At 38.9% G+C, this 16,474-nt stretch overlaps 1 protein-coding gene across 3 annotated transcripts in view; it reads left to right on the top strand.

Annotated features, from left to right (window-relative positions):
- SLC12A7 (solute carrier family 12 member 7) overlaps positions 1–16,474 on the top strand; it is a 115,034-nt gene that overhangs the window by 75,036 nt on the left and 23,524 nt on the right. For all 3 annotated transcript variants that reach the window (XM_063130211.1, XM_063130209.1, XM_063130210.1), the window contains exons 13-18: positions 1,924–2,042; positions 3,145–3,243; positions 5,878–5,997; positions 7,736–7,840; positions 9,328–9,496; positions 15,726–15,921. In XM_063130211.1, the coding sequence (XP_062986281.1) occupies positions 1,924–2,042; positions 3,145–3,243; positions 5,878–5,997; positions 7,736–7,840; positions 9,328–9,496; positions 15,726–15,921 (808 nt within the window). The remainder of the gene's footprint in view (positions 1–1,923; positions 2,043–3,144; positions 3,244–5,877; positions 5,998–7,735; positions 7,841–9,327; positions 9,497–15,725; positions 15,922–16,474) is intronic.

Consider the following 16,474-nt stretch of genomic DNA (forward strand, 5'->3'; position numbering starts at 1 on the left):
CATGCCATTGTTATAGGTGGGACGTCATGTTGGGTTTCTCTCAAGTGTACAGTTTGGAGATTGGTGGCCACAGCCTGTTGGATCAAGAGGCATTCAGATGCAAGGAGAGGTGAAGGCCTAGTTGGAATTCACCGAGTTGTGTGGAGAAAAATCATGTTGGGCCCTTGGCTTCAGAATACTGGCAGAAATGCTTTTATTTCATTTTACATTTGTATTCCGCTCAATAGCTGAAGTTCCCTGGGCAGTTCATAAAGCAACACTTAAACCATGAAGAACAATAACACAATAAAATATAATATAAAAACCTTACATTTAAAACAGAATACTACCAAAGTAAAAACCAGCAGCAATGCAAAATCTAAAAATGCATGGGGAGAGCAATCTGCGGGGCCATAGGATACTTGGGACTCCTGGTTCTGAGGCCAGAAACAGTGCTGTCTGCCTTCTCCCCAAGCACTCCACCCTCTTCCCCTCTCTGCTGGCATGGAGAGAACCATGCCGATTGTCTCTATGAGCTTGCAGTTACAAACTAGGAGAGCAGGGAAAGGGCGTGTTCTGTGGGTGAGGAGGGAGACTTGGGTGGCCAGCTTACAAAGAAGCTTCCAGCTGCCCCAACATCTTCCACTCCTCCTGCCCTGCATAGAATGCCCGTCAGCCTCTGGATTCCAAGGCTGACGTACCTCCTGATAGGATTGCGGCCTAACACATTATTTCAAGCTGGAGAAATAAAAAGCCTGCTAAAATAAAAAGGTCTTCATGTGGGGTGGAAAAGACCACAATGTGGGCAGAAGAATCACCCACTAACCACACCTCTTTATCAGTTTTTTTTAGCCCTCATTCAGTATATTACCACACCTAGACTGATTCAGAACATCTGCTGCACCTGGATTTGAAGAAAAGTAGAGCTAGAGCTACATGTCATCCATAGATTGGTGACACCTCAATCCGTATCTTTGGATAGTTTGCATTGAAATATTTGTTAATATTTGTGGCTAGATTGTAACACACATTTCTTACCCGTGGGATGCTAACTTTCAGGCTGGTACAATAGTAGATGAAAATGTACCTTCATGCTAAAATGCTAAGAGCTTGTTGGATATACTGCACTAACCTTCCTCAACCTTCCCTTGTGTTGGACTACAACTCCCCAGCCAGTAAGGAGAGCACCAGATTGGGGAAGGCTGCAATGCACTTTAATTGTGCCCTGGCCCTGATCCTTCCCAAGATCAGAGAGTGGGAACGGGTCTTAGATTGAAATGCTCCCGGCTCCTCCCCAGCACTTCCCACTCAAGAGGGACTGATAAGAGCATAAGCTTCCAAATGCAAATTGGGATGGAATATATCATTTCTGGCATTCATCTCTCTCCGTGTTAAAGAGAATGGGAGAAAAGGAAAGGCAGGGGAAAGGAGTGGGAGAAGGAAGCAAATGACACCAAGGCCTACTGCCTACCTCTCTCCAGGGAAAAAGGGAAAGCAATGGGTACATAGGCTCCTAATGGATCAAAAATAAATTTGTGGACTTTTAAATGTGTGTGTGTGTGTTTTCTTTGCAAAATGTATCTGCATCTGATATAATACTTCTAGGGTGGTCTGTATATGCATCTTCTAGGCATTATATGTATTATATTGTGTTGTATGTATTATATTGTGTTTGGTGTTGTTCCCTGCCTCAATCCAGAGGGAGAGGCAGGTAATAAATACATTATTATTATTATTATTATTATTATTATTATTATTATTATTATTATTATAAAACAGAAGTTGAAATGGTAAGATCGTTTTGCATCACGCTGCTTATGGATTGCCTGTAACGATCATATCAATATAGGGGACTGTGGAATGCGCAGTTAAGTTGATGTTGTGTATCTTTAGACTTGTCTATATTGAATAATACATTTGTCCTTTTTAAAAATAATCAATCAGATATTTGGGCATGGAAAATCAAATGGAGAACCAACATGGGCTTTGCTCCTCACCGCATTTATTTGTGAGATAGGCATCCTTATAGCTTCTCTGGACAGCGTGGCACCAATCCTTTCTATGTAAGTATGTGTATGCAAGCTTTAACAGATGGTTTGAATTTTGTACTTGAAATAATAAGAAGAAACAATAACAATATTCCTTTTTTTATTATTACAAAGCATTCAAGCGCAAATGGATGTCAGGTGGTTCCAGTGATAAGAAAGCTGCAAGGGAGAATGGGTGGTCAGGAAATTGAGGATATAGGCTTAAATCTAATGTAGGTCAAGCAGACTTCCCCTTGCTCTTCTTCCCCTTAAAGCCCCCATGCCCCTCCGAAATCTGCTCTGGAGGACAGATTTGTGGGGCATGTGGGGATGCACGGCAGAGAGGAAAACTGTTCTGCCGTTGGATTATTCTTCCACTGGTGGATGGCCAGGGTGGGGAAAACCCATAATCTTGCATGTGCCGAAGCACAGAAACCAAGCAGGCTCGAGGAGGTGTTCCTCCTCTACCAGCCTATTCACTCAACTTCACGGAATTCCATCCACTTACCTGCGTGGAATTTCTTATCACCTGTAGCAGTGGTCTTCAACTGGTCCAGACCCGAGACCCACCTTGGACTCCCAACCTGCAACATGGGACCCACTTCCACAATTTCACAACTGCCCAACATGGCGGCCACAGCTTTGCTGCGACCCATCTGGACTGATCTCGTACACCCACTTTTGGGTCGCGACCCACCGGTTGAAGACCACTCAACTATAGTGACCAGGCAACTTGTTAAATACAAGGATGGAATAAGTGATATTACATGTTACAGAAGGGAAGACATTTTTGGCAGCTGCTGTGTGACAAATGTAATGTACCATTCCTCCCTGAGGCAGGTCACTCTTAAGGCATTTGCAGCAGGACTACAATCTCATTCTTAATCTTTGCAAGTCCATTTTTTTCTTGTTATTTTTGGAACAACACAATACAAGCAGTTGTGTCTGTCATGTGCCCCAGGCCTTTATTATAGAGAATTGGCAGACTGGCTCGTTGTATCCTCAGGAACCTTGAAGGTTACTGTTCGTCCATGAAACTCTCCGCCTTCTTTTTCCCCTTTTATCTCACTACGTCTGTTCCCAAGATTAGAGTGAATAGTTGTACTCATTTCAATTATCAATGTGTTTTTCTTTGTAGGTTTTTCCTTATGTGCTATCTGTTTGTGAACTTGGCATGTGCAGTCCAGACTCTTCTCCGTACACCAAACTGGAGACCGCGTTTCAAGTATTATCACTGGTACAGCATGTTCTCTACCAATTTATTTCTTTGAAGTACAAAAGCAAGCATTTGGTTTATATTCATATTGGGGGCGGTGGCAGTTATAGGCAGCTCAGACGTTGTGAGTATTTTTGTTTACTGTACTTACCTTTATTTGTCAGCGTTAAAGCTGTAAGAGAGTACAAAATTCCTCTAAGAAACAGTAGCAAGAAAAAATGATTTTTCTGTTGGTTATTCGCATTAAATAGTCTTTAGACTAGAAGAAGAGGAGAGTAAATAGGAACAAAAATGTAATGTAGGTGTTGTTAGATTATTATTATTATTTATTTATTTATTTATTTATTTATATATATAGCACCATCAATGTAGAGTATAGGTATGAGCACTACCTTTCATGGGACAAAGCAGAGGTTGAAAAAAATTAAACACTTCTTTCATACAATATCAGTTCTAGTTGTTCAGAGCAACATTTAACAGAAATTGATTTATTTATAGTTCTTAATATTTTTCTAGCTTACTAACGCATGAGTTTTGTGAATTTTATCTTTTATTTAATGCAGGGAGATTGGAGCAGAGAGAGAGAGGAAAGTAGAAATATGTCTGCCTGTGATACAGGTCACTCTTACTGGGTTTGCTTTTGCTCTCCCTGGTAGCAAGGAACACAGATTGGAAAACTTAATCCTCCTTCCATGAGGATATGAACAAATGAGCATACACAAATTAATTTTGACCATATAGAGAGCACTGTTAAAAGGCTGCTTTCTGTTGCTGTTAAAAGGACACAACTGTAGATTAGAGTGTAAATGATAGAAGTCTGAAATCATGCCTACAACTCTGAGAGAAGTGATGTGTTTGGGCAAGATGCTGAAAGGCTTGTTATCTCCTCTTTAGAGATAGATATGTGTGTAACAATTCCGATGCTGCCATTTCTGGAGACTGACACATGCAGCTCACTTTATGACCTTGGACAAGTAACTATCCCATGCCTGTTTAGACAGAAAAATGCTGGCTGAGGAATGTTGAGAGCTGTTGGACGTTTTTTCTGTCTAAACATGCATAGGATTGCACCCTAAATGAATAAAAATACAAAACCTGCAACTCGTTTTTGAAAGCCTGAAGAACATCAGAGAACTAGAGAATGAAGACCCATACTTGTTAGTCTCTGATGAAGTAATAGAGTGTCAGCCATGAAAGTTTATGTCATAATAAATTGGCCTGTAACATGTGACAATGTTTTTTCTCTCTCTTTTTGCCACTAATTAATTACTTAGCCTTACCCTTCCTATGGCTTTGCATCTGTTTTCCAGGGACATATTCATTTAGACTTCAGATAGGGAATACACCTCTTCCTTGGAAATAGATTTGTCAATCATCCTAGATTACGTTTTTATGACAGTTTTACTGCATATATGTTTTAAAATACAGTCAGGAATAAATAATATATAATTATATATGATATATAATTTCTAGAAATTAAGGAGGCATCGGGGAAAAAAGAAATTTTGGGAATATGGAAATATATGCTATACTTAATTTATAATAATCTCATCAAAATATATTAGTCAATCAACAAGAGTACAAAAAACAGAACAGAAAAAGCCATGCTCAGTGTGAGTGCAGCTTTGTTCACCACCATTAAGAAATCTGGTGTTAATAGCAGTGTTCAAAAACTCAGTGACTGTTAACGTTACCTTGACATTAGAGCCATCCAGACAGAAAGCAAGTAGAATATTTAATTTATCAATCATAAACTTATTTTACTGCTTTAACAACATGAAAGAGCTTGAGCTGTTAGACGGAATAGTGATGAGATGAAATAAATAAATAAAATACACTGTTTATGATGCTGCATATAAATTTGTACTATTTGACATATTTATGAAATATGCAGATCAGTGCTATGCACATTTACTCAGAAATCTGTTTAGTGGAGCTTACTCCCATGTGAGTGCAGAGAGGATTGATGCATCAAAAGTATAAACGTCTAGGTTTGTACAGATAAAACTACAAAGATACCCAGTACCAGAGAGAGTGAGCTGCAAATTGCTGTTTGCTTTACTATGTAAGCTTACTTTTTAGTATTTGAGAAGTAGGGGGGAGGAAGTTGAAAATACAAACTACACATTTTATAGTAAACAAAGTGTATGATTTGGACAGAAACAGTCTCATAGGGACCCTGTATGCTCCGCCCATGAATTTGGCAACATGTTTTAGGTGCACAAATGCATCTTGGATTTCGGTGTTTCATGCTTCTACAGTATACATAGGACTTATTCTCTTAATTTTGTACATTGTAACATGATTCCAACAGAGGAAATATTTCATAGAAATTTCTTCAGTGTTCCCCAAAATGTCCATTCTTTATTTTGGAAAAATTGGGGTAGAAAAGTCCTTCGGGGTTTTGGTTTTTTGGCATCTCTGTCGGGGTTTCCTTTTTTTGGCTTTCATAACTTTAGTCACAAGCATTATTGGAAAAGGGCATTAGTCACAATACTAATCTTAAACACAATACATTTATCTAATGTTTTCTTGAACTTTCTTGTAATGTATATTGTAAACTATAATATGAAATACCTGCTATCTCAGGGGCTCTTTATTATTCTATTATATGTACTAGAACATTACATAACTTAGAACATTTTTTTCTCTTAGGACTCTTTCTTTCGTGGGGATGAGTTTGTGTCTTGCCTTGATGTTCATTTGCTCTTGGTACTATGCCTTGGTTGCCATGCTAATAGCAGGATGTATTTACAAATACATAGAATACAGAGGGTAAGAGTCCACATTTATTTGATCTTCAGTGTAGTTGTTCAACTAAGAAATTTAATAGAAAAAAATCTTCCTGCCCAGTCTTATAAACTAGAAAAATGCCCATCAGTATGATAAATTGTATTTACTTTCTCCCAGAGAAAAGAATATCTCCCATTGACTTCTGAGGAGAGAGATCGATGCTATGGGATAGAAACACAAAAGCTTAATTAAAGTTGCTTTCTGTATGACCTCATTTATGTGACGGACAATTGTTATTCAATTTTGTGAGGTTATTCGTTAAGAAAGAGTAATTAAACAGAACTGTATGTCACCTACTTATCTCCAGAGCTGATACTATGTGATCCTGGTGCACATTGTATGGTTGGAATGTCTATAGAGTAGATACAGATCTACTGTATACATAGGTGCTGGTTTTGAGCTATAAAGCCTTACATGGACTACAGTACATGAGGGAATGGTTCTCCTAGCATGAACCGATCTGTACAATACACTCTGCATCCAAGGCCCTCTTCTAGGTGCCTTCTCCAAGGGTGGCACTCCACTCGGTGGTGGCCACCCATTTATGGAATGACCTCCCCGATGAGGCCTGCCTGGCACCAACATTGTCATCTTGGCAGCATATAACGCATATTTTTTTATCAGGTCCTGGATTGTCTCTGGCTGATTGTTTTACATTGTTTTAGATATATGTGGTGTTGGTCGTGGTGTGTGATATCTGTTATATATACTTTTTTACTTTAAATAAAGTATTTTAATGGTTTCTAATTTTTGTGAACCGCCCAGAAAGCTTCGTCTATGGGGCAGTATAAAAATGTAATAAATGCAATGCAATGAAAACAATTGCATATAGGCAACCATGACTTTGCAGAGTGTACCCAACCCTATCCCACAGGCTCATACATGAAAAGAATGGAAGTATAGAAGGCCGGATGCCAACATGGCATATGGCCACTCAGGAAACAGTTGTAGTAATCACTTCTGCAAGCTGAGCACTAGAAAAGAAATTAGTAATGGGAACATACAGAGGCTTTCTCTCAAAGAACTGTTATTAAAATGGGATCAAGTTGGGATCATTCAGGATACAGTGCATCAAGAATTTTTCCTGTTCAAGCCCCTTGGAATGAACATACTGCTAGGCATGTATAAAACTCCCCATTTATTTAAATGAAGCATGATACACAGAGGAAGTTCTTGACAGATGTTGCCCTTAGCCTGTTACTTATATTACAAAGGCCAGTTCTTCCATTCTGATTGCTCCTTAGTCCTCTAATCATTCAAGCAGCCTTCTCCAGCCTGATGCCTTCCAGATGTGTTGAACTAGAACACCCTTTATTCCTAGCCACTATGGCCAGTGATCATACTGGCTGGGAATTATGGGTTTTGTAGTCCAACGCCTCCGGAGGGCTGGACTAAAGTATATCTTTTAGAAGAGAATTTAACGTTGATTTAAATTGATTCCAAAGTAATAAAAGACTCATTTCCTTGTCACCCTTGACCAGTAATCTCTAATCCCAAATCCAAGCAGTGGTGTTTGTATCCATCGATTTTCACATGCAAGAATTCATCTTTGCAGTGTTTCAAACAATGCCATGTGATAGAAGAGATTTGAAGCAAAATGTAACTTACAAAGTTGTGCCACTCTGAGCCCCAGGATAGTTTTGTGCATTGTCTTCTGTATAACAAGGAAGTAGAGTTGCTATCTACATACATGCTATTCCTTTTTATTTTGCCTTTTAAGAGCTGAAAAAGAATGGGGAGATGGAATTAGGGGGTTGTCCTTGAATGCTGCTCGCTATGCTTTGCTTCGGGTTGAACACGGCCCTCCTCATACCAAAAACTGGAGGTAAGAATAAATCCACTATTTAGTGAATCCAAATCTATTAAGGTTACAACCCTTTATCCATTTATGTGAAAGTAAACCTAACTGAACTCAATAGGGTTTCTCAATAGACATGTATAGGATTCACTGTAAGAAGTGAATTTCAGAAGAGTCCTTTGGAATTCAATAGATACAGATTATGATGTTAGTATTTGGAAGGTTACTTTTTCTTTAATAATTTCCCTTAGTTTTGAAAAAGATTTTAAGATGATTTTCATAAGAGTTCATTAGAGATTTCAGCCATAAATTGTGTATCTAATTGAAATATTCTCCAGTATAACTTTTTCCTCTCGTCTTTAAACTCTTTACTTGCGTATTGACTTATTGAACTGACTCACGCACACACCCTCCTTTCTCTTCAGTGAAGAAATTGGAAGCTTTCACTTCTACTTTGGATTAACCATAGCGTGTTATTTTGTCCAAAGAACCTAACAAACTGTAGTTAAGCTTAACCATGGTTTGTTTGAAACCAGCCAGCATTAGTCCATGAGTTATGAAATTGTCTTGTTTAACTAACCATAGTTAAGATTAACTACAGTTTGAGTTTGGTCTAATTGCTGTTAATCAAAAACATAAGAAGCTTCTGATCTCCTTGCAGCTACATTGGAGGAGGAGGAGAGAGGGGGAAGCACACGGAAGTGAGCCTCAGGTTTGTCCTCTCTTCTCCTCCAATGTAGCTACAAGGAGAAATGACGGTTTATTGTGATGTCCAAACTGGTCCAATAGTTCATCATCCCAACTGTGAATTATTTATTTTATTATTATTTAGGTGTGTATTAAAGCTTTTTCCTTCATTATGTCATCTTCCCTTGCATTTTTTCAACGTCATTCCTCTGTTTTTCGTTTCATTTCCCACCCCCCATTTAATTTCTCTGTCCTCTTGCTCTGTCTAGTCTGTATTCAGCCTCGTACAGATCTTCCTGTCCTTAAGAAGTCCTTCTTGGACCTCTCATCTCCCTCCATCTACTGTGTATCGCTTTCTCTCTTTTTTTCCTACCTGTTGTGAGGGCTGTACTCCCCACTTTTAATTCTTTGAACTCAGGCTCTCTTCTTCAGTCGTCTGTAATTTTGTTATTATAACTAGCAAAGCACTTCTGAGACACACATTGTACCCCTGTATAGAATACTGTTGTATGAGGACCACGTTCTACACTGTTAGATGAGGAGAGAGGCTTTGCACTCTATCACAGTCTTCTCAGGTTAAACCCTTTATGGAAGGAAATGTCAAACACTAAAGAGTATACAGGTGAAGGCTAAATCTGTCCCTGGTGACCCCAGTTGTTGGGAATAAAATCTCCTGTCCGCTTCCTGTGTTTTGTATCTTGGTCTTGCCAGAGTGTAACAGAATGCTAGGAACTGGGTTTCAGTTCCTAATATATTCAGGTTGTTGTCATAAACTTGCATTCTTTACCACATCATTCCTTACCATTTATTTTAATATTACACTTCAGGCCACAAGTCTTGGTTCTGTTGAATTTGGATTCAGAACAGTTAGTAAAACACCCTCGGTTGCTTTCCTTCACCGCTCAATTGAAAGCTGGAAAGGGATTGACCATTGTTGGATCTGTACTCCAAGGAATATATTTGGATAAATACACAGAAGCTCAAAGGGCTGAGGAGGTATGTATTTAAAAAAAACCCAGCAATAATAAAACCTGAATAACAGTGTTTGGGTTTAAATATCATTGAATGAAGGATGGCTATTCACTCTTTCTTTACTACTAGCTATGGATAATTTAGCAGTTTTTAAATTATTGGCTAATATTATTGGTTTAATGTATTCAATCATTCTTGCTGTTTTTAATTTTGTTATATAGCACACTCAGTTTTGTGGGATATGTATAAATACATGATGACAGATAAGATACTATACATTTGTTCTAGTTGTTATATATTTACATTTTCATTTATTCAGTTATAATTACCAGTAGAGACTATAGTAGTGAATATGATTTAACTATGTTTTAGGCTATGGCCTAGTGGAAATGTAGGATTTTGCTGATCTCTTAACAAGAGATTTAAAGTCTTTCTCCTTACCCTTTGGACTGTCTTTCCCACCTTCTCACTCTTCTCTTCTTTCTCTCCTTCCTCTCTCCCACTCGAATTCCCTCTTCGCTTTACAAAGTTATAGCTGCACTTGAGCTCACCATAACAATAGTTAGGTGCAATCCAGAGCCTAAAATCAGGGTTTAAAGCTGGTTTGCAAACCCTGTTTACAGCACACCATTGTAGGGTTCACCTTGTTGCAGGTGTAATGCTAATGATGGTTAGTTCTGAACCCTTCAAGTAGGAAGAAGAATGGGAGAAGTGTAAAGACCCAAGCTGTTAACCTTAGTTAAGAGACCAGAAAATATTCTGTATCAGGCCTATGTTGTAATCACGGCTGTATCACAATGATTTTTACAGGGATCACATCAACCCTTAGACTTTTACTGTAGCGTGGAATTATTTTCTATACATTTTCTATAAAAGTTTATGTATAAAATTCAGGCAAGGTCATAACCTCACATTAGCTCACTGTGGCTCAATCATGCAAATGCATTTCCTTGTAGAACTGGTTATTCTGTTTTTGAAGGGAAAGCACTGTACACGTAAATATATATATCACAATATCACTATCAAATAGTACATCACAACAATACTTGCACAGTTAAATTGGATAAATGCTCTATAACGTTGGTTAATCAAAAGAAAAGAGAGCTCCACATTACTGAGGCCGTTGACTCGTTGCCATTTGGACAGTTGGAATTGCAATGGAATTTGAGGACAGGTTCAATCAAAATACTGGTTAAGACAAACGGCTATAATATATAGTCAGAATTCCTGCAAAGTTCAGCTGCAAAATTAACAAAATAAAAAGACCAATTAATGAAACGGTTAAAAAAAATGTTGAGCATTCCTCTTCATGGTATGGGGACACTGGAGTTCTTCAAAGAAATGGCTGAGGTGGAAATTAGATTTTCTGCGCAGTTTTCAGCATGCCCCAAAAGTAAACATGGCGCAAAAGAGCTCACATAGAAATCTTCAGCCTCAACTAAGATTATTTTTGGCAGAGTTAAACACTAATGGAAACATAACATATGCACAAGTGTTGAGCATCCAAACTGTTGTATTGCTATCACCTCCACCTATAATTTGATGGGACATTTGAAGATTGAAATAGCAAAAGGAACAAATTAGGTATGAACAAAGTTCCTTCATTCCATTTTGAGGGTTTGCTCTACCAAATGTACTATTCCAGTACCTTCTGCATCAGTGGTTCAATGTGAACTTCTAAGATTAATTTTGGAATGGGTAAATGTACATTCTACTGCAGTTTTCAGTTTACATCCTTTATTTTTCCTTACAAGTTACCAATGTGTACTAAGGCAGCATATATGTGTCTTGACTGAATTGTAATACAAAGATAAATCCTGATGCAGTCATATCACAGTTCTTCTTGCATTGTGACTTAAATCAATCACTATGTTGTGGTGCAAATAAATAAACCTGTAAGTAAAAGAGATGTAGGCTCAGCAATCTGAACAAAATCCCAAAATTAAAAAATGGAAGATTGGAATGCATTGATGCCACTTTACAAGCAAGACCAACTAATTACTGGGGTTCCATTAGTTTTCCCCGGACAAATGGAGAGTTTCAATCGGGAGAGATATTTGGATGAGGAGAATTTCATAAGCATCTTTTCCCCATTCTACCCGGGATATAATAGGAATGTGCTTGCTGAGTAATATTCTTTTAGGACTTAGGGAAGACTTCTAGTGATCACAAACACACACACACACCCCAACTGCATTTAATAAGCAGTGTTTGTAACAGGGAATGTTGTATTATTTCTGGACTTTATCTTAGCTGTATTTCTCATGGTTCCAAGACATCCTAGTTGGCCTAGTTAAACTATGAGCCTGGGACAGCCAAATCTTTTTCTTGACTTTGAAAATAAATGGGTTGGATCCAGACTTGCCGTTCCGCAAATGGAATGACACTGAGATCCAGCAGAAGAAACATGAGAAGAGCCATGCTGGATCAGACCAAGGGTCCATCTAGCCCAGCACACTGTTCATACAGTGGCCAACCAGTTGTCGACCAAGAATTCACAATCAGGGGGAGGGAAGCAATTTTTGCTGTTTCCCCCTCTCCTCTGTCTCTCATTGCCACATTGTTCCTGAGTATCCCCACTCCCACAACCCCCATAACAGCTTTTCAGGGGGCACAAGGGGAAAGAGGGATCAGCATAAATAACCTCCACACACACACACACACACACCATTACTCCAAAGAAGCATCCCATCAGTGAAGTTTCTCTGGATTCAACATGTATGCAATGCATATATTTCATGGTGATTCTAGGTGGGTTTATTCCTTCTCTTTTCCCTTTAATCTACTTGCCTTTGTCACAGAAGTTAAACTGGACATCCAGTGTAGAAGAGCAGAGCAGCTGTATGATAAACAGCGAATGATTAAGAATTCATTTTTATATTAATTTTATATATTTTGTCAAAAGAAATGTTGCCAACATGTTCAGTCTACATGCTTTTCCCAATGATAATTTAAACCGATTTTTACTATATGTATTTCAGGCTCTGTCATTTCTCTCTCTGAATTGTTTTACAGCTGTTTTTTCACAGCACTCATTTTAATGCATACTATGTGGCTATAGACCCCCCCCTTTTTTGTACATTAAATTGAGCATCAAAAGTAATCACAATTTTAACTTCGCTATATTCAGGAAGGCTCAAAATAGTTCCTTCCTTGCTATGGCAGAGCTGGAACCATGCTTTGTAATATGCAATTAGAACGAATAGGAGATAATGTGTATCACAGTGCTTAGAGACAAATGCTTTATTCTTAGCCTATGTGAAGTCAGCATTTATTTAAATGTAACACACCTTTAATATTTAACAAGATAGTGAAACTCGGAGGTCTGCCTGGAGTAATGCCAGGAAAAATGAGATGTCTGACAGTTCATAAATGGTTGCTGAGATGAATTTTTAATAATAATTGTTTGATTATTTAAAAAGCTGTATAGCATTGTGCTCTAAAATCTAAATGGTATTTTGAAAACTAGATTTGGCTGCTGAAAAGGTAAGGTACAGGAGACAATAGGAGTTTGAAGGGTGAACTGTATTCCCATAGCAGAATATGTGTGAAGGAGATTCCCCAACTCTTTTCTGGACGTTCCCCTACACGCATGCACACTTTCCCTGAGATTAGTGGTAGTACTTAATTATTGGGGCCTTTTTTGGTCAAGCATCGAAACGTTCCTGCACCATATACAAACACAGATGAAAAAAAAATGTGTTTAATATTTTACTCTCCATTCAGTCAGATAGAAAGGTCTCAATCCAGTAGCGTGTTCTGCTGTGAAGTCCCACCGAATGATTTGAAAGTTGCAGTTGAACAGTTCTCTTGCATTTCAGTTGAGAGAAAACACCTCCTGGTTGATTGTGTCCACATGCAGTATTAACAATGAGTAAAACATGCCAGCTTACAGGGAAGTAACCTGCAGTACAAACATGTTGTACTGTACGTCTTTTAATTTGGCAGATTGATCCTTGCTATGTCTAAAATGCCTTGTTATCACTTGACCTATCTATAAGACATTTTGCTTTTCTAATCAAGGAACATATATAAAGCAAAGATGGCTATAAACCAGGAGTAACGTTATCCTGTACAGGTTTCCTATTTCTGTCTAAACATGCATAGGATTGTGCCCTTATTATATTAATTTATATGTAATTAGTAGTCCAGATCACAGAAGGAGATTACACACCTTATACCTAGCCTTCCTCTTCGCTCTTATTTATTCAAATTGATAAATTTGCACCCTACATTTAAGAAGTAAATCTAATTTTCAGATAAGAAAGGTGATAATTAGTTCAATAATTTATTTCCTCGTTTTAGACCTTTAAATGTTTTCTTTTAACACATGATGACTTTTACTTTAATTCAACATCGATACTTAATAATTTTAAATATCAAACTGGTATTTCTGAGAATAGTTAAATAATAATGATATAGTCAGTGGGTTGCTTTCCTTTTTCCTGTTTGCTAAAATTGTTGAAGCCTGAAGTATAACTAATATTCTAAACCCCTGGCAATTAAATCCTACTTCAGCAGAACAATTACCAAACCAACAACAACAAATGAAGTAATCCTATTCATGTGTACCTGGGAGTGAACTCAGTGGGACTTCTGAGTAGCTGTATACTACACATGTCCAGTTTAAGATGTTCCTTAGTTTGGTAGACATTATGGGCAGTATCCAATGGGCAGTTATGCAGGTGGCCAGCCCTGCGATTCTCTTCCACAAGCAGCATCCACCACTTGCAGAATGGAAATTTAGCATTTCAGGGGTCAAGCCAAAACAAACAGAACATCTAGTTTCTGGAATTAGGCAGGTTGATGGAGCTCCCTTATGTGAGCTCCACTGGCTTGCCCCGTTCCAGAAATGAGCATTTCTGCTTGTTTTGGGTTGCCCCTGGAAGTGCTGAATCTTTGTTCTACAAGTGGTAAGAATTGGTGGGGCTGACTGCTCGTGGTCAGTCTCCATTGAATTTTGTCCCACGGTGCTACATTTGCTCTAGTCAATAAAAAATGCAATAAACTTAATCGGTTTTGTTTATTTGATCAAGGGTTTGAGTTATATTTTTTATTTATTTTTATTTATCATACTTATACCCCGCTCCTCAGCCAAAAAAGGCTCTCAGAGCGGCTTACACTTAGCAAAAAAGACAGTCCCTGCCCTCAGGCTTACAATCTAATAAAGACATGACACACAAGGAAAAAGAGTCAAGGAGGGAGGGAGGGAGGAGAGAGAAAGAAAGAGAGAGAGAGAGAGAGAGAGTCCAGCAGGAGCAGGCCCCGATGTTTGATGTTACTTCTGCCTGCTCCTGTCCCCTCGGTCCTTCTTCTTCCCCACAGGGCCAAGATGGCAGTTTGCCCTGTGGGGGTGGGGGAAGAGACCAACAGGAGCAGGCCCCGATGTTTCCTCGGCCTGCTCCTGTCCCCTCGATCTTTCTTCTTCCCCACAGGGCCAAGATGGCAGTTTGCCCTGTGGGGGGGGGGAAGAGTCCAGCAGGAGCAGGCCCCGATGTTACTTCTGCCTGCTCCTGTCCCCTTGTTCTTTCTATATAGAAATCTCTTGAGAGAAAATAGAAATAGATGAGGGCTACATTGGCCGAGTTTGGAGAATCAATGGTGGAAAAAAGCCACTCGTCCGAACCCAGCCTGCCATCTAATGGCAGGCTGTTAGCCCATGATAACAAGGCATGTTAGTCCAAGATAACAAGACCCACATTGGTTGCTCCTTAAAGGCTAACAAAGTTATTGCAACATGACCCTTTGTAGGCACAAGAGCCCACTTCATCAGATGCCTTAAAGTTGCTAGTGAAGATCTTAGATGTTGTTGAACTTTACTACCCACTTTAACACATCAGTTGAGGTAGGCTCTTGCTTAGGAATAATTGCGCCATGCTAAATTTGGTAGCCTTTAAAAATCCAACAAGGCACATTATTTTTCCCATGGGGAGATGAATCTCCATGAAGTAATTCTCCCCTCCTCCCATGTAAATTGTGGTATGTGCAAATCATGCTAGTGTCCATTTTTGCTACAAATACATCCATTTGGAAGTCAAATTGACCTGATCTCTTTCACTATCTTTCTTCTGTGATGAGAATGTAGAGCATGCTTTCCTTCCCCAAGCACCTGCCCAACCTCTGAGGCCACTTGGATAGCTAGTAAGTGCACATGCAGTGTAGACTCGATGTAATATTGTGACATGATGGTACTTGTTGCCTTAATAGTCTGTTATGAGAGTTTATGCATGTAACTACCTTCCCCTCCCTACAGAATATTAGGTCTTTAATGGGACTAGAAAAAACCAAAGGATTTTGCCAGATTGTGGTGTCATCCAGTGTCAGAGATGGAATTTCCCATTTGATACAATCTGCTGGCCTTGGGGGAATGAAACATAATACAGTCTTGATGGCATGGCCACAATCCTGGAAGCAGACCGATAATCCCTTTTCTTGGAAAAATTTTGTCGGTATGTATTGGGATGGTTTGCATGGCTGTTGGGCTATTGTAGGTGTTGTTGTGGGCTATTGTGGGGTGCTTTATATATAGCCCCCCTCAACAAACCACCATTGCCAGGTTTGCGCAAGACAAGAAGCCGCGCCAGTAAGGGTAATTATGTAAACATGGCCGGCATGCAACTGGCACGCACAGGTTAATAATCCACAACCACCCTGCGATCATATGAACCAGACCAGTGTTGTAGAATGTATATTATTGTATGGGCAGCATATACTAATCCATCTAAAATGTTCATTTAATTGACTTGATAAGGCTCAAAGCTTCAAAATGCAACTGTGTCCTGAAATGGAGGTTTTGAAAACACCAGAGTAAAGAGAATTTCATAGATATTAGTATAATAGTTGGGGCATGATTCAACCAAAATTATGCACATTTAATTTCCATTGATTTCCATGGGGAAATTAAACAGTTCTGAACTCATTGAAATTTGTGGAATTCAACATTGATTGGATTTTTCCTTAGGCCTGGTCTAAAAACGCAACAGGATGAGATGCTCTTATCTT

The sequence above is a fragment of the Elgaria multicarinata genome, chromosome 7 (genome assembly GCF_023053635.1).
Source record: "Elgaria multicarinata webbii isolate HBS135686 ecotype San Diego chromosome 7, rElgMul1.1.pri, whole genome shotgun sequence".
Lineage (NCBI taxonomy): Eukaryota > Metazoa > Chordata > Lepidosauria > Squamata > Anguidae > Elgaria > Elgaria multicarinata.